At 45.4% G+C, this 22,241-nt stretch overlaps 1 protein-coding gene across 3 annotated transcripts in view; it reads left to right on the top strand.

Annotated features, from left to right (window-relative positions):
* Positions 1-643: 643 nt before the first annotated feature.
* LOC124038594 (protein tweety homolog 2-like) overlaps positions 644-22,241 on the top strand; it is a 157,146-nt gene continuing 135,548 nt past the window's right edge. For 2 of the 3 annotated variants that reach the window (XR_006839379.1, XM_046354644.1), the window contains exon 1: positions 683-1,123. Coding sequence is in view for 2 of the 3 variants with exons in the window: in XM_046354644.1 (XP_046210600.1) it covers positions 995-1,123 (129 nt within the window). In the remaining variant the exon portion in view is untranslated. Of the gene's footprint in view, positions 1,124-22,241 lie in introns of all 3 variants that reach the window. The other variant, XM_046354643.1, reaches the window with a different exon arrangement.

Here is a 22,241-nt window from a genome sequence, read left to right as displayed (position 1 = left end):
AGGTAAAATGAGACTCATCCACTTCATACAGAATGTTCTGAAGACTTCAGATATTCACCTTGTTTGTCACAGCATGCGCGAATGTTATTTAGTGTTTTGCTTTATTTGTTGGAATGACCATAGCATTGGCTACTACATAAAGGTTTGCGTCTCAAATGGCATACTATGAACAGAGAATTATGGGTCTTAATCAAATTAGCAGCCTATAAGGAATAGGGTGCCATTTTGTTATTTAAAATATTGTAAGGTTTTGGGATAGTAAATTAGAACCCATTCTTCAGTTCCCTGTCTGTTAACACTGGGTCATTGTCCAGCAGCTGTTTGCAGACTGGAAAAAGACCAGGCCAAATCCTCAAACTGCGCCATATGACTACGGTAATGCTATCAGTTGTGCGTTATTTCCATGACACTGGTCAACTTTGACAGATTCTGCATGTGAGTTTATTTACACTAGATGGGGGTGTTGCAAAGTCAATGGGAGCTACCAGGATATCAATGTTGCTTTTGTGAACATTTCATAATTATTCTATATTTGGCCTATACCTATACTTTTTTTCATAAACCTGATTATCCATTTACCACGTGCCAAGTCTTACTTTTTCCAATTACATTTTTTTCATTACTATTCATGTTCCTACTTTCAGGTTCTGCGCTCTCTCGCTTTGTTTCAAGCGTCTCTTATTTCTACGCGCTCCCGTGTAGGGACGGCCCTTGTCTGTGGAATGACTGAACCAGCAGACGGTAGCGGTAGGATGGCTGTGGTTGAAACGGGCTGACCGGGCACGGTGTGCTAATTTTATTTTTCACGAATAATTTTGGAATGCTTTCATTTAACGATCTCCCTGCATATTTTGTCTACTGTGCGTGTGAACGAGTTTACATTATCCAGCATGCTTTTTCATTACTGTTTATAGCTTTGTTACAGAAGACGGGACTGAGCTGTCGGTTTACTAAAGAAGACTACTAGACATTGGATAACTAAACTCGGGCCAGGATGTCTTCAATACGAGAGGATTATATGGCACCTTGGTGGACATATTGGCTACACAATTTCCCTCATGTCAACTTGAACTTTCAGCCCATCGACAACACGTTCACCCCCCAGGATCAGAACTACCAGCAGGTTCGTGGTAGACACCGATATTATATATATATATAATCTCCATCCCATTTGGCACTGACCTTAATCCCAATATATTGTACAATTTTTGACCATGGCCTTCAGAGCTCTGGTCAAAAGTAGTGCACTATAAAAGTAATGGTAGGATGCCATTTGGGATTAACCCATAACATGCTGGCGGTTCCCACTTTTTCAGCAAGATGCTAGACATTTGTGAATAGTCATCTGAGAGATGACCCCCAGAAAGTGCACCCCAGAAAGGACATTATCTTATTTGTAAATATCAAAGATTAAATGTAATGTTGCAAGTAAGTTCAACATTGCATTGTGGTCTGTCCTGTGTAGGCCGACCATACTTCTGCTGTTGGCAGACATTCTCAGATTAAGCAATTCATTAATTTGATAATCCTGATGGAAGAGAAAGGGATATTTTGTATCTTTAAAAATAAAATATTTCACCTTTATTTAACCTAACCAGGTAGGCCAGTTGAGAACAAGTTCTCATTAACAACTGCGACCTGGCCAACATAAAGCAAAGCAGTGCGACAAAAACACAAACACAGAGTTACACATAAACAAACGTACAGTCAATAACACAATAAAAAGCAATAAATAGGCCATGGAGGCGAAGTAATTACATTTGAGCAATTAAACACTGGAGTGATAGATGATGATGTGAAAGTTGAGACACTGGTGTGCAAGAGGGTAAGTAATAATATGGGGATGAGGTAGTTGGGTGTGCTATTTACAGACGGGCTGTGTACAGGTGCAATGATCGGTAAGCTGCTCTGACAGCTAATGCTTAAAGTTAGAGGGAGATATGTCTCCAGCTTCAGTGATTTTTGCAATTTGTTCCAGTCATTGGCAACAGAGAACTGGAAGGAAATGCGGCCAAAGTAGGTGTTGGCTTTCGGGATGACCAGTGAAATATACCTGCTGGAGCGTGTGCTATGGGTGGGTGTTGCTATGGTAACCAGTGAGCTGAGATAAGGCAGAGCTTTACCTAGCAAAGACTTATAGATGACTTCGAGCCAGTGGGTTTGGCGACTAATACGTAGCGAGGACCAGCCATCGAGAGCATACAGGTTGCAGTGGTGGGTAGTATATGGTGCTTTGGTGACAAAACGGATGGCACTGTGATAGACTACATCCAGTTTGCTGAGTAGAGTGTTGGAGGCTATTTTGTAAATAACATTGCCAAAGTCAAGGATCGGTAGGATTGTCAGTTTTACGAAGTTATGTTTGGCAGCATGAGTGAAGGAGGCTTTGTTGCTAAATAGGATACCGATTCAAGACTTAATTTTGGATTGGAGATGCTTAATGTGAGTCTGGAAGGAGAGTTTACAGTCTGACCAGACACCTAGGTATTTGTAGTTGTCCTGTCCAGAGTAGTGAAGTCAGAACTGTCCAGAGTAGTGATGCTAGTTGGGTGGGCGGGTGCGGGCAGCAATCGGTTGAAGAGCATGCATTTAGTTTTACTAGCATGTAAAGGCAGTTGGAGGCCATGGAAGGAGTGTTGTATGTGTCCAAAGAAGGGCCAGATGTATACAGAATGTTGTCATCTGCGTAGAGGTGGTTCAGAGAATCACCAGCAGCAAGAGCGACATCACTGATATATACAGAGACAAATAACCCTGTGGCGCCCCCATAGAGACTGCCAGAGGTCTGGACAACAGGCCCTCCAATTTGACACACTGGACTCTGCCTGAGAAATAATTGGTGAACCAAGTGAGGCAGTCATTTGAGAAACCAAGGCTGTTGAATCTGTCGATAAGAATGCAGTGATTGGCCAAGTCGAAAGCCTTGGCCAGGTCGATGAAGACGGCTACACAGTACTGTCTTTTATCCATGGCAGATATGATATCGTTTAGGACCTTGAGCGTGGCTGAGGTGCACCCGTGACCAGCTCAGAAACCAGATTGTGTAGTGGAGAAGGTACGGTGGGATTCAAAATGGTTGGTGATCTGTTTAACTTGGCTTTTGAATATTTTAGAAAGGCAGGGCAGGGTGGATGGCTATAACATTTTTGGTCAAGAGTTTCTCCCCCTTCACAGAGGGGGATGACCACGGCAGCTTTCCAATCTTTGGGGATCTCAGACGATACGAAAAAGAGGTTGAACAGGCTAGTAATAGGGGTTGCAACAATTTTGGCAGATAATTTTTAGAAAGAGAGTGTCCAGTTTGTCTAGCCCAGCTGATTTGTAGGGATCCTGATTTTGCAGCTCTTTCAGAAAATCCTTTGTCTGGATTTGGGTGAAGGAGAAGCAGGGGGGGGGGGGGGGGCTTGGGCAAGTTTCTGCGGGGGGGTGCAGAGCTGTTGGCCGGGGTAGGGGTAGCCAAGTGGAAAGCATAGCCAGCCATAGAAAAATGCTTACTGGAATGATCGATTATTGTAGCTTTATCGGTGGTGACTGTGTTTCCTATCCTCAGACAGTTGGGAGTAGGTGCTCTTATTCTCCATGGACTTTACTGTATCCCAGTGCTACGGGATGCAAATTTCTGTGAGGAAAGCTCAGGTTAGCTTTTTCAACTGACTGTGTATATTGGTTCCTGACTTAACTGAAAAGTTGCATGTCGCGGGGGCTATTCAATGCTAATGCAGTTTGCCACAGGATGTTTTTGTGCTGGTCGAGGGCAGTCAAATCAAATCAAATCAAATTTTATTTGTCACATACACATGGTTAGCAGATGTTAATGCGAGTGTAGCGAAATGCTTGTGCTTCTAGTTCCGACAATGCAGTGATAACCAACAAGTAATCTAACTAACAATTCCAAAACTACTGTCTTATACACAGTGTAAGGGGATAAGGAACATGTACATAAGGATATATGAATGAGTGATGGTACAGAGCAGCATACAGTAGATGGTATCGAGTACAGTATATACATATGAGATGAGTGTGTAGACAAAGTAAACAAAGTGGCATAGTTAAAGTGGCTAGTGATACATGTGTTACATAAGGATGCAGTCGATGATGTAGAGTACAGTATATACATATGCATATGAGATGAATAATGTAGGGTAAGTAACATTATATAAGGTAGCATTGTTTAAAGTGGCTAGTGATATATTTACATCATTTCCCATCAATTCCCATTATTAAAATGGCTGGAGTTGGGTCAGTGTCAATGACAGTGTGTTGGCAGCAGCCACTCAGTGTTAGTGGTGGCTGTTTAACAGTCTGATGGCCTTGAGATAGAAGCTGTTTTTCAGTCTCTCGGTCCCAGCTTTGATGCACCTGTACTGACCTCGCCTTCTGGATGATAGCGGGGTGAACAGGCAGTGGTTCAGGTGGTTGATGTCCTTGATGATCTTTATGGCCTTCCTGTAACATCGGGTGGTGTAGGTGTCCTGGAGGGCAGGTAGTTTGCCCCCGGTGATGCGTTGTGCAGTCCTCACTACCCTCTGGAGAGCCTTACGGTTGAGGGCGGAGCAGTTGCCGTACCAGGCGGTGATACAGCCCGCCAGGATGCTCTCGATTGTGCATCTGTAGAAGTTTGTGAGTGCTTTTGGTGACAAGCCAAATTTCTTCAGCCTCCTGAGGTTGAATAGGCGCTGCTGCGCCTTCTTCACGACGCTGTCAGTGTGAGTGGACCAATTCAGTTTGTCTGTGATGTGTATGCCGAGGAACTTAAAACTAGCTACCCTCTCCACTACTGTTCCATCGATGTGGATAGGGGGTGTTCCCTCTGCTGTTTCCTGAAGTCCACAATCATCTCCTTAGTTTTGTTGACGTTGAGTGTGAGGTTATTTTCCTGACACCACACTCCGAGGGCCCTCACCTCCTCCCTGTAGGCCGTCTCGTCGTTGTTGGTAATCAAGCCTACCACTGTTGTGTCGTCCGCAAACTTGATGATTGAGTTGGAGGCGTGCGTGGCCACGCAGTCGTGGGTGAACAGGGAGTACAGGAGAAGGCTCAGAACGCACCCTTGTGGGGCCCCCGTGTTGAGGATCAGCGGGGAGGAGATGTTGTTGCCTACCCTCACCACCTGGGGGCGGCCCGTCAGGAAGTCCAGTACCCAGTTGCACAGGGCGGGGTCGAGACCCAGGGTCTCGAGCTTGATGACGAGCTTGGAGGGTACTATGGTGTTGAATGCCGAGCTGTAGTCGATGAACAGCATTCTCACATAGGTATTCCTCTTGTCCAGGTGGGTTAGGGCAGTGTGCAGTGTGGTTGAGATTGCATCGTCTGTGGACCTATTTGGGCAGTAAGCAAATTGGAGTGGGTCTAGGGTGTCAGGTAGGGTGGAGGTGATATGGTCCTTGACTAGTCTCTCAAAGCACTTCATGATGACGGAAGTGAGTGCTACGGGGCGGTAGTCGTTTAGCTCAGTTACCTTAGCTTTCATGGGAACAGGAACAATGGTGGCCCTCTTGAAGCATGTGGGAACAGCAGACTGGTATAGGGATTGATTGAATATGTCCGTAAACACACCGGCCAGCTGGTCTGCGCATGCTCTGAGGGCGCGGCTGGGGATGCCGTCTGGGCCTGCAGCCTTGCGAGGGTTAACACGTTTAAATGTCTTACTCACCTCGGCTGCAGTGAAGGAGAGACCGCATGTTTCCGTTGCAGGCCGTGTCAGTGGCACTGTATTGTCCTCAAAGCAGGCAAAAAAAGTTATTTAGTCTGCCTGGGAGCAAGACATCCTGGTCCGTGACTGGGCTGGATTTCATCTTGTAGTCCGTGATTGACTGTAGACCCTGCCACATGCCTCTTGTGTCTGAGCCATTGAATTGAGATTCCACTTTGTCTCTGTACTGACGCTTAGCTTGTTTGATAGCCTTACGGAGGGAATAGCTGCACTGTTTGTATTCAGTCATGTTGCCAGACACCTTGCCCTGATTAAAAGCAGTGGTTCGCGCTTTCAGTTTCACGCGAATGCTGCCATCAATCCACGGTTTCTGGTTAGGGAATGTTTTTATCGTTGCTATGGGAACGACATCTTCGACGCACGTTCTAATGAACTCGCACACCGAATCAGCGTATTCGTCAATATTCCCATCTGACGCAATACGAAACATGTCCCAGTCCACGTGATGGAAGCAGTCTTGGAGTGTAGAGTCAGCTTGGTCTGACCAGCGTTGGACAGACCTCAGCGTGGGAGCCTCTTGTTTTAATTTCTGCCTGTAGGCAGGGATCAGCAAAATGGAGTCGTGGTCAGCTTTTCCGAAAGGGGGCGGGGCAGGGCCTTATATGCGTCGCGGAAGTTAGAGTAACAATGATCCAAGGTTTTACCACCCCTGGTTGCGCAATCGATATGCTGATAAAATTTAGGGAGTCTTGTTTTCAGATTGGCTTTGTTAAAATCCCCAGCTACAATGAATGCAGCCTCCGGATAAATGTTTTCCAGTTTGCAAAGAGTTAAATAAAGTTCGTTCAGAGCCATCGATGTGTCTGCTTGGGGGGGATATATACGGCTGTGATTATAATCGAAGAGAATTCTCTTGGAAGATAATGCGGTCTACATTTGATTGTGAGGAATTCTAAATCAGGTGAACAGAAGGATTTGAGTTCCTGTATGTTTCCTTCATCACACCATGTCCCGTTAGTCATGAGGCATACGCCCCCGCCACTCTTCTTACCAGAAAGATGTTTGTTTCTGTCGGCGCGATGCGTGGAGAAACCCGTTGGCTGCACCGCCCTGGATAGCGTTTTCCCAGTAAGCCATGTCTCCGTAAAGCAAAGAACGTTGCAGTCTCTGATGTCCCTCTGGAATGCCACCCTTGCTCGGATTTCATCAACCTTGTTGTCGAGAGACTGGACATTGGCAAGAAGAATACTGGGAAGTGGTGCGCGATGTGCCCTTTTTCGGAGTCTGACCAGAACACCGCTGCGTTTCCCTCTTTTTCGGAGTCGTTTCCTTGGGTCGCTGCATGCGATCCATTCTGTTGTCCTGTTTGTAAGGCAGAACACAGGATCCGCATCGCGGAAAGTCAAGTCGAGTGAACCAAGTGCTATATCTGTTCTTAGTTCTACATTTTTTGAATGGGGCATGCTTATTTAAGATGGTGAGGAAAACACTTTTAAAGAGCAACCAGGCATCTCCTACTGACGGGATGAGGTCAATATCCTTCCAGGATGCCTGGGCCAAGTCGATTAGAAAGGCCTGCTCGCTGAAGTGTTTTAGGGAGCGTTTGACAGTGATGAGGGGTGGTCGTTTGACCGCAGACCCATTAAGGACGCAGGCAATGAGGCAGTGATCGCTGAGATCTTGGTTGAAGTCAGCAGAGGTGTATTTAGAGGGCAAGTTGGTCAGGATAATATCTATGAGGGTGCCCATGGTTATGGATTTAGGGTTGTATCTGGTAGGTTCCTTGATATTTTGTGTGAGATTGAGGGCATCTAGTTTAGATTGTAGGATGGCTGGGGTGTTAAGCATATCCAGGTTTGGGTCACCTAACAGTACGAACTCTGAAGATAGATGGGGGGCAATCAATTCACATATGGTGTCCAGGACACAGCTGGTGGCTGAGGGGGTCTATAACAAGTGGCAAAAGGTAAAATGAGACTTATTTCTGGAAAGGTGGATTTTTAAAAGTAGAAGCTCGAATTGTTTGGGCACAGACCTGGATAGTATGACAGAACTCTGCAGGCTATCTCTGCAGTAGATTGCAACTCCGCCCCCCTTGGCAGTTCTGTCTTGTCAGAAAATGTAGTTGGGGATGGAAATTTCCTAATTTTTGTCGCCTTCCTAAGCCAGGATTCAGACATGGCAAGGACATCAGGGTTGGTGGAGTGTGCTAAAGCAGTGAATAAAACAAACTTAGGGAGGCTTATAATGTTAACATGTATGAAACTAAAGCTTTTACGGTTACAGAAGTCAACAAATGAGAGGAAGTTGGGAATTGGTGTGATGCTGGGGGCAACAGCGCCTGGGTTAACCTCTACATCACCAGAGGAACAGAGGAGGTGTAGGATAAAGATACGGCTAAAGGCTGTAGGACTGGTCGACTAGTGCGTTGGGGACAGAGAACAAAAGTTGCAGATTTCTGGTCATGGTAGAATAGATTCAGGGCATAATGTACAGACAAGGGTATGGTAGGATGTGAGTACAGTGGAGGTAAACCTAGGCATTGAGTGATGATGAGAGTGGTTGCATCCCTGGAGGCACCTGTTAAGCCAGGTGAGGTCTCCGCATGTGTGGAGGGTGCGACACACGAGCTCTCTAAGGCATTTAGGATGGGTCTGGGGTCTCTATAGTGAAATTAAACAATAATTACTAACCTAAACAGCAGTAGACAACACATTTTTTTCTTTTTACCTTTGACCTTTTTAACAAATTCTTATTTTCAATGACGGCCTAGGAACAGTGGGTTAACTGCCTGTTCAGGGGCAGAATGACAGATTTGTACCTTGTCAGCTCGGGGATTGGAACTTGCTACCTTTCGGTTACTAGTCCAACGCTCTAACCACTAGGCTACCCTGCCACCCCTGACATTAGGGAGAGGCATGAGTAGCCAAGTGATCATCTGGCCCAATGAGCAGCAATAGGTGAAGGCAGGGGGGCTGTTCGGTTGTCGCTACAACACTAGAGCTGGAGACACGGCGATTCAGAAAGCTAGCAGGCCGTGGCCAGCAGATGGATCTTCGGTGACGTCTCAACGGAAAAGCCTGTTGAAACCACCTCGGACAATTACATTGGCAGACCATTCGTGATGGATCGGCAGGGCGCCGTGTCGGCAATAAAGGGTCCTGGCCAATTGACAAGAGGTATTGTAGCCCAAGAATTAGCTGGTGGACCTCTTTGGCTAGCCGGGAGATGGGCCTAGCTGGAGGCTAGCTCCAGGCTAACTGGGGCTTGCTTCGGGACAGAGACGTTAGCTAGGAACAGCCACTCGGATTGCAGCTAGCTAGCTGTGGTTATCCAGTGTAAAGGTCCAGAGCTTGCGGTAGGAATCCGGAGATGTGGTAGAGAAAATGCTCTGGGTTGTTATTGCGCTGTGCAGACTGGCAGGTATTGACCGAGCTGAGGCTGGCTGGTGTCCGAGTTAATGGTGAATACCGCTAGCAGTGGCTAACTGGCTAGTAGAAAGTTAGCTGGCTAGCCTCTGATGGGAGTTCCGGTTCTAAAGTTTTAAAAAATTGCAGATTCGTACCACATTGGGTGAAGCGGGATGCTGGAGAGTATTTTCAGTCCATAGATGGAAAGTGAGATTTAAAATATATATATTTTTAAACAGGAAAACTATTATTAAGACGGGACAAGACAAAACACACGTCCGACTGATAAGCCATCTTGGATAACTTCTTGTTTTATACCACACCCAATAACACTTTAGCTCTTTATTTAAACCCTTGTTAATGGGGCGGCAGGGTAGCTGGGGTGGCAGGGTAGCCTAGTGTTTAGAGCGTTGGACTAGTAACCGGAAGGTTGAAAGTTCAAACCCCTGAGCTGACAAGGTCTGTCGTTCTGCCCCTGAACAGGCAGTTAACCCACTGTTCCTAGGCTCTCATTGAAAATAAGAATTTGTTCTTAACTGACTTGCCTGGTTAAATAAAGGTTAAAAAATGGAAGTAAACCTGTGTGAACATCAGATACAGCATATTTCACATCTCTCTTGTAATCACACACACCAAAGATAAGGAAGCTGATGCTTTCAGCTTAGCAGATAGGAATGCCAGAGGAGAGTGCCTGACTGTCATGGGGTAAGCTACAGACTGCACACGTTTTTTTCTTCACACTGCCAAATGACCAGGCAGGCCACCAAGTTCTTGGGATGAGCAATGTTTCAGATCTTACTTTCCACAAAGACTGGGTTTATTTCAAGGAATGTTGTTTTCTATAGCGTACAGTGTAAACTAGACGTCTAAAATAGGGACAGACAGCTTTCAGTACTTTTTCAAAGTGGCTAAAGTGAGACACCCACCCAATATTTGCTGGTTCTAATTAGGTAGGTAATGTGGAGCCTTTTCTGTAGGGGTGAACAAGTTTAATGCGAAAGCTTTAGTACGAAAGAAATGGATGGGGAGAGAGTAGAGGGGGATGGGAGAGAGCAGAGAGAGCAGAGAGAGGGGATAGAGGGATGGGAGAGAGCAGAGAGGGATGGGAGAGAGCAGAGTGATGGGAGAGATTAGAGAGGGAAGAGTTTGGGGAGAGAGGGAAGGGAGGGATGGGGGAGAGTAGGGATGGGGAGAGTAGAGCGAGGGATAGGAGAGAGTAGAGCGAGGGAAGAAGGGGATTGGGGAGAGTAGAGCGAGGGAAGACAGGGATGCAGAGAGAGAGGAGAGGGTTGGGGAGAGAGCAGAGAGAGGGATGGGGAGAGAGCAGAGATAGGGAAGATAGGCTAATTGACATGATTTGTGTGATTTGGAGGTGTACCTGTGGATGTATTTCAAGGCCTACCTTCAAACTCAGTGCCTCTTTGCTTGACATCATGGGAAAATCAAAATAAATCAGCCAAGACCTCAGAAAGAAATTGTAGACCTCCACAAGTCTGGTTCATCCTTGGGAGCAATTTCCAAACGCCTGAAGGTACCACGTTCATCTGTACAAACAATAGTACACAAGTATAAACACAATGGGACCATGCAGCTGTCATACTGCTCAAGAAGGAGACACCTTCTGTCTTCTAGAGATGAACGTACTTTGGTTTGAAAAGTGCAAATCAATCCTTTAACAACAGCAAAGGACCTTGTGAAGATGCTGGAGGAAACGGGTACAAAAGTAGCTGTATCCACAGTAAAACGAGTCCTAAATCGACATAACCTGAAAGGCCGCTCAGCAAGGAAGGAGCCACTGCTCCAAACGGCCATAAAAAAATCCAGGCTACGATTTGCAACTGCACATGGGCACAAAGATGGTACTTTTTGGAGAAATGTTCTCTGGTCTGATGGAAGAAAAATAGAACTGTTTGACCATAATGACCATCGTTATGTTTGAAGGAAAAAAGGGGAGGCTTGCAAGCCAAAGAACACCATCCCAACCGTGAAGCACAGGGGTGGCAGCATCATGTTGTGGGGGTGCTTTGCTGCAGGAGGAACTGGTGCACTTCACACAATAGATGGCATCATGAGGGAAGAAAATTATGTTGATATATTGAAGCAACACCAGTCAGGAAGTTAAAGCTTGGTCGCAAATGTGTCTTCCAAATAGACAATGACCCCAAGCATACTTTCAAAGTTGCGGCAAAATGGCTTAAGGACAACAAAGTCAAGGTATTGGAGTGGCCATCACAAAGCCCTTACCTCAATCCTATAGAAAAAATGTGGGCAGAACTGAAAAAGCGTGTGCGAGCAAAGAGGCCTACAAACCTGACTCAGTTACACCAGCTCTGTCAGGAGGAATGGGCCAAAATTCACCCAACTTATGGAACGCTACCTGAAACGTTTGACCCAAGTTAAACAATTTAAAGGCAATGCTACCAAATACTAATAGTGTATGTAAACTTCTGACCCTCTGGGAATGTGATGAAAGATATAAAAGCTGAAATAAATAAATATTTTTACTATTATTCTGACATTTCAAATTCTTAAAATAAAGTGGTTATCCTAACTGACCCTAGACAGGGAATCTTAACTAGGATTAAATGTCAGCAATTGTGAAAAATGGAGTTTAAATGTATTTGGCTAAGGTGTATGTAAACTTCCGACTTCAACTGTATATGAAAGGGGAAAGGGGCAACATAGTCAGTGTCACAACTGAATGCGTTCCACTAATAGATCATTTGTTTTATTAATTGTGAGGCACAGCTGAGTGAGCATAATTTGCTCTTCTTTTTTAACTGGCCTGCATCTGATGGTCAGTCTGAGGGGAGGTCTAAGCAGCAGTGAGGCTGCCTCACCCAACTCACCCTCCCTCCTCTCTCCCTCCCTCCACTGAGAAAAGAGGATACAGCCATCTAGCTGATGGCAAAACTTAAGTCGCACTGCATTATTTCTGCCTCATGCACCAATTCGTGTTGTTGACTCCTATGGCCAGAGAAAGTGAACTATTCCTTGACATGAAAAAGATACAAGCCACTAATAATAACAACGCAAGCTTATGGAAACACTTTGCTGTACTCCTTCGTAGCAGCTATAGTGCTAGTTGTAGCATGAGTAGAAGTAGGGAGAAGGCACATTTTATGGCTTAGGTGTTGAACAAAGTGTTGGGAGTGCTGAATAACAACTTACACATGAACTTACTCATAAAAACAGAAGCTCTTTGCTGTATTCGTTGAGTCTCTCTAGTCATGGTTTTGAAGTCTCACAGTATCAGCTTTGCTGTGCTTTCAAGGCTTCTTTTTACAGTCTATGGCTCGAGGGAACTGTGCAGACATGGTGAACTGTGCATGTGCAGTGTGTGGATGAAATCACTAGGGAAGCCATATTACAACCTATGTGTTGTGATAATTGCGTTGTTTGCCTTTGTAACCTGTTAATTCACATCCCTTGCGACCATGATATATAGGAAAAAGGCTGAGACAATAAGAAGAAATAGTGGCAGAATAAATTCAACCACACCTTTGTTTTATCACAAAACCGGATAGCAACCTCTGTCCAGCGAAGTCCACAAAGCATAGTGCATTTACAGTAACAGCAGTGTCTAGCAACTTAATTTTCCCGACTTTTTTGGGGTACTGAACAACTATTGGCTTAGAACCACTGATAGTTACCGCAAGTCACAAAGAAAACAGGAGCTGCCTCCACTATTCCAACACCACTTCAACTTCAACATCATCAAATTACCTCTGCTTAGTCTAATACAGTGACATCTAAACAATTTAGTCCAGTTTAATGTAAGCTAAATATGATGTGGCTGTCTATGGTTCTTATTTCTGCGTGTGTGTGTGTGTGTGCGTGAGTGTTCGTGCAAGTAGAAACAAATGTTGACTCACCCTTGTAGAGAAACGCCAATGCCATCCTCCTCCCTTTCATGTTGATGAAACAGTCTAACACTCTGTCATACAGTACACGCTGTATGACAGAGTGTACTGTACCTAATACTGTACTTGACCTTGGCTACCTGGCTAAAATGCTTGCTCGCTAGCCCAACTTCCATGCATGGGCAATGTTAGCTAGTTAACATTAGCCTTCTACATCTAGCTACATATTGAACATCCATTATCTCAGGCCAGGGGCTCAACAATGTATGAATAAATGGTTGGATCAAATCGCCATTATAATCATTGGCCAGTATGGAGAGTTTTGTAAAACCACAAGTCTAGCTCAATCTTTAGCTAGCTAGCTACCAGAGGACAACACAATGAGATGCAACAATTAAAGTTTTGCTGTCAATGACGTATCCTCTCAATGGGATTTGATAGGATTCACGCCAAAATCCAAGCGGGCTTCCCTTGACAATTTTGTTGTGTGGGTCGGACCATTCATAGTTGTGCTCGCTCAGTTTAGCTCGATGCTGATTGGCACATTTTTTTATACCTTTTTTTTATCGAGGGAGGCCAAATGCTCACTTGCTTCCCTTGCCTTCAATGCTACAGGCGGCAACAATGTCATACTCGTTTGGACCATACAGCATCAGATAGATGGCTTACACGTAGAGAGACAGAGGGGGTGCTTTCTCCTGTGTGAGATATATTCAGCCTCTTGCCAATTGAAAGAAAATGATGAAACACAGAGAGATGAAAGATCATCTTTTTATTTAAAAAAATGATTGGTCACTTTTTTTTGGGAAGCCTGGCTTCCGTTGAATACACACCTCTTTGCCAGCGATAGGCCTGTAATTGCAGTTGACTTGCTTCCTTGGCCTGCCGGGCAGGCGGAGTTCTACCTTCAGACACATGAAATGGTTCAAAATGGGCACGCTTGGCCTTTTCGACGCTAGGGCTGCTGAATCAAGTGCACGTACCGCAAACAGTTTAAAAAAAATACATTTTTGGACTGATTTCCTTTCAATTTAAATAAATATATTTAAGCTGACCCCTTGCGCGAAACACTGCTTTAAATTACTGCTAGTTTGATGGTTGTAGCCTTCAATTGTCCCATTAACAATCACTCATATTAGAAAACGTATTTAATTTCAAACTTCACATTTCTCCACTGTAGGCTACTTATCGTAATGAACAATGTCAGCAAAATGTCTGCGATAAGTGATCAGTAGGGTCGGTGTTGATTAGTTTCTCTCTCTCTCTCTCTCTCTAGGAGAGACATAGAAACCACTACACAGGGAAACACCAATAAATTGGAGACCAGCTGACTGGGTAGACGGTGACATGTGCATGTTTTCCAGGCTACTTTGATGCCACAAGAATCCTGCAGGATGGGACTGACTGTTTATATTGGTAATGAGGTGCCTTGGAACAGTTGTCAGGTCTGAAGTGGCATGATTTTTTTTTGTGCTGCAAAAGGTAACGTTTTGGGTGATCTGACCAAATTCACAAACACGTGAGTTATAGATGCTTCATTCTCATTGAAAGCAAGACTAGGAAGTGGTATATCTGTTCTATGTGAGCTATTTCTATGCCTCCCTTAAGTTTCATTTTTGTGTGTTTCAGTTTTGTACAACAACTTCAAACAGCTGTATTTTACTATATAAATACTATATTTTTGGTTATGGAAAATATATTTCACAGCGGTTTTGATCGTACAATAATTCTCAACACTATACATTGCTTGTTTTGTCACATAACTGAAATTAGGCAAACTATTATAATTGTAGCAACCAGGAAATGGCGGAGCGATTTCTGCATCTTGCACTGTCGAGCTTCTAATGTTGAGCTTCTCATCTCTGAGTCGGTGACCGTGAAAGGTGAGTCAGAGCTGATTGGGGTGGGAGGAGAGAGGATGAAGGATCTCCATTGGAGACAATTGACTCCTGCTGGATTGATCATCAACCACCACCATGTAATGTTCAAGCGCTACGCTGTCCTGCCACGCACACTGCGCTAGCCAACCACGTTCTCCTATCTGTCCGAGTACTAGGCTTCTTGCACTAATGCTGCAATTCTACAGCAATACATTGACACAGTAGTCAGAAATGAACATTCCACAAGTTATGGCTCTCGTGGTGATTATTGATCACTAGAGCTGCTGTGACGATGTTATTACTGGTGAAAATCAATAGATCTGACTGAGCCTAGAGATCACTGGGCCCAGACCCCTACAGGCCTATTATATCTCAAGGCTACAAAGGTCTGTGTAGCTCAGTTGGTAGAGCATGGCGCTTGTAACGCCAGGGTAGTGGGTTCGATCCCCGGGACCACCCATACGTAGAATGTATGCACACATGACTGTAAGTCGCTTTGGATAAAAGCGTCTGCTAAATGGCATTTATTATTATTATTATTACTTACTACAATAGATCATCATCAAGAAACAGACAGTATTACCTCTCATATTTAGGACCAGGTTTTCCTGACCGAATGACCTAGTTATATATTCTGGTCAGAGGTGATCGGACAGCCACTATTCGTTCGGCACAGTGTGTGTTGTCTTTATTGTCCCATTATGGAGGGTCAGTAACCATCTGGATCTCCAATCAGCCTAATCGCCCACCAATGCGTTGTGGATCCGGATATACTCTACCCTATCTGGTATCAAGAGCAGGAGTAATCCAATAATGTGTCTACATTTTCCACAGAGTCTAATGCAATATGTTAAACGGCCAGCTATTGGCCTGTAAATGAGTTTACTGTGCTTATCCCCAATATGTTGGCATTAGACTATGTGAGATTGAGAAGCAGGTTGGATACATAGTTGTGGTCTGGTTACAGACCTGTGTACTGTATTGAATACAGTAGCACTGCTGGTTGGCTGAGGATATGATGCCTTTCTACAGACAGTGCTATCGTGACAGAACAAACTGTTTGCCTATTCAACATAGAACACTTAGTGTTAGATGATAAACAATTCCAATTAGGAAAGACAGATAATATCCTAAAAAGATGAAGTAGCTCTCACTCTGCAATTCTCTCTCTAGTCTCTACTCAACTTTATTAGATATTGCTGGCATCGATCTCTCCACACAGTCAGTCTGTAGAGGGAGGTTATTGAGTGGCCCCCGTGCATGACTCAGACTCCACATCAGAATGAGCTGTAATTGGCAAGTTTGAGCAGAGCCAATGTTTGAATTCCTCTGGTTGGCTGAAGCCCACAGAATGAGGTGGAATGCAAGGGTCACAGTCTTACTAAAGGACGCTTTCTTTCTGGTGTGTGTGTGTGTGTGTGTGTGTGTGTGTGTGTGTGTGTGTGTGTGTGTGTGTGTGTGTGTGTGTGTGTGTGTGTGTGTGTGTGTGTGTGTGTGTGTGTGTGTGTGTGTGTGTGTGTGTGTTTTGGAAAGGATGGCTGATTCTCACATATGCCTGGCCTGTAGATTCTCACTCTCCATTGGACACTGTAAATGGGGCTCTAATCTTGTGAATCACCTGACCTGAGAAATTAATGAACTACAGAATTTTCCTCCATGGTAATTTAGTCTAATGCTCATGCACTCTACGGACAAACAGATTATTATATTGATTTATCGTCATGTCTTCTGTTTGAGTCTTTTGACTTTTGTTACATGTCTGTGCAGAAGCTGAGGAATTTTAGAGAGCTTGTACGCATGTCTGTCTCCTATACAAATAGACTTGTCTGTGGAAAGAGACAAATCATTTCAGTCATGCGATAGTCATTTTGGCCACAGCAAAGCGTTGCGTTTCCTGCTGTAAGATCTGTTCTGCTCCTCATCTCACTCACCAGAATGGGAAGAAGAAGGACACAACCCAAAAAGAGTTCTCACAAAAATAGGTCAGGGCCCAATTTCTCCTCATATCGCATTGCCTGCCTGCCTCAGTGTGTGGCTGCGTCAGAGAGGGAGAAACATCTGTTCCTAACTGAGAGGAATGGAAGGGTCAAAGTCTCTCCGTCCATATTCTTCTTCTTCCTCTCCTCTTTGACCCAACACTGTTAGTGGTGTCTGCTTCTGTTTGCATTATGGAAGCCAGCTTGATCAGGCGTCACGAGAGGCCCACGACTGAGGCATGGAGAGCCAGCTGTTACCACCATTATTACATCATTGATTTGTTGAATATCTTAGTCTTTTGGCAGAAACAACTGGTAATACGCCTAACTGGTAAGTAATGAATGGAATGGATGCTAATGTCCCGCATGGAAACACTTAGGCTGCTGAGTCAAGCCTACACTACATTATGTACAAATGTCTGTTTGCGTCCAAAATGGGACCCTATTCCCTATATAGTGCACTTATTTTACCCTATCAGTCCATCCAGTGGTCCCTCAGGTCCTCTAATGTTGTTTCTGCACCACAACACAATCTTTCAAACAGTAACTGTCAGAACTGCCAGAGACAGGAACACCCTCCTGGGACACTGCGATAACACAGGCCAGGGTATTTGACACACACACCAGATTCCTGAATGGCTGGCCGCACTTGGTTCTTCCTTCCTGCTAGCTGACTTTGATGTCATATCCTGTCAGGTGGCCAACAATAGATTAGGCTATCCAAACATCTGTCCCACTGACTCAATAAGGTCAGAAGCCTAACTTGACGTCTGACTCACAACTGTCAGTGAACATTCAAACTGCGTGCCCATTTCAAGTTATCATTTGGCTTGACTGGGCTTCCACAACGTGGTTGTTTTATACACTGCCGGTTAGAGAGGCGTGCAGATTGCACAGGACATGGCCCACACTAGAGCGTCATTAGTCAACATCCCATGTTCAAATGACAAAATTAGTCACATGTTATGACCTTATCCAATTTAATAACCCAGGGATGACAAGGAGAGGGTCAGCCACTCACTGACCTTTCAACTATACTCAGTACACTGATAAATCTATCAGATTAGCTCATCCTGACAAACAGGCCTGCTCTCTGTCTGTGGTCCACTGTAGAACACAGTAGCCTATAGACTGGTTAAACCAGGCTGAATGAATACATAGAATGACTGTTGTCTAACCACTTCATAGACAGACTGTTGTCTATATAATTGAAGAGGACTTGGTTTCTGTTGACCCCTCTTCATCCGCTGGGCTTTTTGAAGACGCCCAGACTCCCAGGCATGCTGGCTGAAAGGAGAATCGATTGAATTGGGATAAAAGATGTCTGGTGACCGCAGACGTTGTACACACACTACTAGTACACGCGCATACACACACCCTTTTACACACACACATCGATCTTTCTGCCTCAATGGCTTTGCCTACTCCTTGGGAATAATGTTCCACTTCAGTGCCTCCAAACAATCCCTTCCTCCAGACTTCCTCTTGTCTTCATCCCTCCGCTCCCTCGCTCCCTTCATCTGTTAATCAGTTGTTCTCTCATCTCTCCCTCACTCACTCTCCTACTTCTCTCCCCATCTTGTAATAGATGAAACGCCACTGTGTGTCAGCCATTGAAATGAACAGCATGGTGTTAAGTCAACAGCAGACGTACTATGATATGGGATAGGGATTCTTGTGGCTGGAGTTATGAGGAAAAAACATGTTTCTCCTTCCGATGTAGAAATTATGTATTTTCATGTGATGTCTTTATTTTTATTAAAGTCCTCACTGAGCTTAGCCTATGTCCTTAGAGGTGATGTGATGACGTCAAACAACTAACAGTGCTCTTTTGAATTCCAAACATCCAGTGGAACTGATATTTTGTGGCCGTATTCCTTATTGTAGTCATAGTTCTATTAATTGTTGTTTATCGTATGACAATCATTGCCATTTAAACATGTGACAAGTTGCATAATGAAGATGCTCATTTGATCGCATAGCTTTCTTGACTTTCTTCAATTACCTTTTCACTCAATGGCTGACTTTGTCTGGCTCATGTGGTAGGGTTGTGATGGGATAGTTTTAACCCTTGACCCCTATCACTCTACTGTTGTGGAACTACATTTGTTGCTGTCTTTTTCTCCTGGGAAAAAGACGAGCTGAACGCTGCTAGTTTTGGCCTAGCGGTTTAGGCCTCCGCATGGTTTGTCTGAAGTATGATCATTGTATTCCCTCTAGCTGCGCTTGTTGGATTGTCCGTCTGTTTGTTTGACTGTCGATAAAGTTGTTTCTGCCTCTAGGTATGAGTTTAAATGTTTTTTTTCCCCCCTTGTTTCTGTGGGCTCTGTCTCTCCTTGAGGTTTCAAACTGTGGTTTAGAATAGCTATAAGGGCCCACAGATGGATTACTGTACTTCCCACAAGTCCACTTGCCATATGTGTAATGAGGTTACAAATGAACAAACACTGCTAGTCTGGTTGGAAAGGAAAGGAAAACCACTATAGAATTGTCGGCAAGAATGTCAATCTTTTCATCTGGCATTGCAGATTTGCTGTGTCTGTCGCTTTCTCGCTCTCTTTCTCGCTCTTTTTCACTATCCCATTTACATTTACATTTAAGTCATTTAGCAGACGATCCCCTCTCCTCCTCTACCCCTCTCTCCCTCCATATCGCTATCTCTCTATCTGAACTATCTCTCTCCCTCTCTTCCCCACATATCAGTGTGTAACCAACTTCTCATGGCTCACACGACTTCACCTTAGCCTACTTGGCTCCAATGTTGGCTAGCCGAGGTCTCTATTCCAGGTAGTCAGATAGGGTTCTGTTGATTAGCATCTCCTTACTGCCATCTCTGGAGCTGCTGGAAATGGGTGTTTTGTTGTGTTTACATGGGCTGCCTGTCCTTCTGTCCATCCCTAGTACTGGGCCCATATTCATGAGAGTAGGAGTGCTACTCAATGATCAAGCCCTCCCTGTCCATAACAATTGGATTCATTATGATCTAAAGGTCTAAACTGATCCTAGATCAGCACTTTTACTCTGTGACGCTTGATAAATGCGGGATCTTACAAGACGAGTCACTATACTATTCAGGCAGACTTGGCTCTGGGAGAATGTGGCTGCAGTAGTTACAGTACTAACCCACAGTACTGTGTTATGTAATGTCAGCATCAATATTGATTCTTGTCAATGTTTAAAAAGAGGTCTGTGATTAGGGCTGTTGCGGTGGTCATATTACTGTCACACATCAGTCACGAGTCATGACCACAGTGAAATTCCACGTGACCATTGAGTCAAGATAATCTCCTCTTATGCACTCTAGACATGCGTTGGTAGTACCCAACTCGCTAACAACCATCGGGTTGCTAATGGCCTGGAACTCACTGCTCTGTTGTCCCTCCATCAGGTCCTAATGACCTGGTACTCAGGGCTCTGTTGTCCCTCCATCAAGTCCTAATGACCTGGTACTCAGGGCTCTGTTGTCCCTCCATCAGGTCCTAATGGCCTGGTACTCAGGGCTCTGTTGTCCCTCCATCAGGTCCTAATGACCTGGTACTCAGGGCTCTGTTGTCCCCCCATCAGGTCCTAATGACCTGGTACTCAGGGTTATGTTGTCCCTCCATCAGGTCCTAATGATCTGGTACTCAGGGCTCTGTTGTCCCTCCATCAGGTCCTAATGGCCTGGTACTCAGGGCTCTGTTGTCCCTCCATCAGGTCCTAATGACCTGGTACTCAGGGCTCTGTTGTCCCTCCATCAGGTCCTAATGACCTGGTACTCAGGGCTCTGTTGTCCCTCCATCAGGTCCTAATGACCTGGTACTCAGGGTTATGTTGTCCCTCCATCAGGTCCTAATGACCTGGTACTCAGGGTTATGTTGTCCCTCCATCAGGTCCTAATGACATTTACATTTACATTTAAGTCATTTAGCAGACGCTCTTATCCAGAGCGACTTACAAATTGGTGCATTCACCTTATGGCATCCAGTGGAACAGTCACTTTACAATAGTGCATCTAAATCTTAAAGGGGGGTGAGAAGGATTACTTATCCTATCCTAGGTATTCCTTAAAGAGGCGGGGTTTCAGGTGTCTCCGGAAGGTGGTGATTGACTCCGCTGTCCTGGCGTCGTGAGGGAGTTTGTTCCACCATTGGGGGGCCAGAGCAGCGAACAGTTTTGACTGGGCTGAGCGGGAACTGTACTTCCTCAGTGGTAGGGAGGCGAGCAGGCCAGAGGTGGATGAACGCAGTGCCCTTGTTTGGGTGTAGGGCCTGATCAAAGCCTGGAGGTACTGAGGTGCCGTTCCCCTCACAGCTCCGTAGGCAAGCACCATGGTCTTGTAGCGGATGCGAGCTTCAACTGGAAGCCAGTGGAGAGAGCGGAGGAGCGGGGTGACGTGAGAGAACTTGGGAAGGTTGAACACCAGACGGGCTGCGGCGTTCTGGATGAGTTGTAGGGGTTTAATGGCACCGGCAGGGAGCCCAGCCAACAGCGAGTTGCAGTAATCCAGACGGGAGATGACAAGTGCCTGGATTAGGACCTGCGCCGCTTCCTGTGTGAGGCAGGGTCGTACTCTGCGGATGTTGTAGAGCATGAACCTACAGGAACGGGCCACCGCCTTGATGTTAGTTGAGAACGACAGGGTGTTGTCCAGGATCACGCCAAGGTTCTTAGCGCTCTGGGAGGAGGACACAATGGAGTTGTCAACCGTGATGGCGAGATCATGGAACGTGCAGTCCTTCCCCGGGAGGAAGAGCAGCTCCGTCTTGCCGAGGTTCAGCTTGAGGTGGTGATCCGTCATCCACACTGATATGCCTGCCAGACATGCAGAGATGCGATTCGCCACCTGGTCATCAGAAGGGGGAAAGGAGAAGATTAATTGTGTGTCGTCTGCATAGCAATGATAGGAGAGCCCATGTGAGGTTATGACAGAGCCAAGTGACTTGGTGTATAGCGAGAATAGGAGAGGGCCTAGAACAGAGCCCTGGGGGAACACCAGTGGTGAGAGCGCGTGGTGAGGAGACAGATTCTCGCCACGCCACCTGGTAGGAGCGACCTGTCAGGTAGGACGCAATCCAAGCGTGGGCCGCGCCGGAGATGCCCAACTCGGAGAGGGTGGAGAGGAGGATCTAGAAGGATGAGAGCAGAGGGGAGAGAGTTAGCTTTAGCAGTGCGGAGCGCCTCCGTGATACAGAGAAGAGCAGTCTCAGTTGAATGACTAGTCTTGAAACCTGACTGATTTGGATCAAGAAGGTCATTCAGAGAGAGATAGCGGGAGAGCTGGCCAAGGACGGCACGTTCAAGAGTTTTGGAGAGAAAAGAAAGAAGGGATACTGGTCTGTAGTTGTTGACATCGGAGGGATCGAGTGTAGGTTTCTTCAGAAGGGGTGCAACTCTCACTCTCTTGAAGACGGAAGGGACGTAGCCAGCGGTCAGGGATGAGTTGATGAGCGAGGTGAGGTAAGGGAGAAGGTCTCCGG

This window comes from Oncorhynchus gorbuscha, linkage group LG06 (assembly GCF_021184085.1).
Source record: "Oncorhynchus gorbuscha isolate QuinsamMale2020 ecotype Even-year linkage group LG06, OgorEven_v1.0, whole genome shotgun sequence".
NCBI lineage: Eukaryota > Metazoa > Chordata > Actinopteri > Salmoniformes > Salmonidae > Oncorhynchus > Oncorhynchus gorbuscha.
The sequence above is the reverse complement of the archived record's forward strand: the minus strand, read 5'-3'. Positions and strand labels throughout refer to the sequence as shown.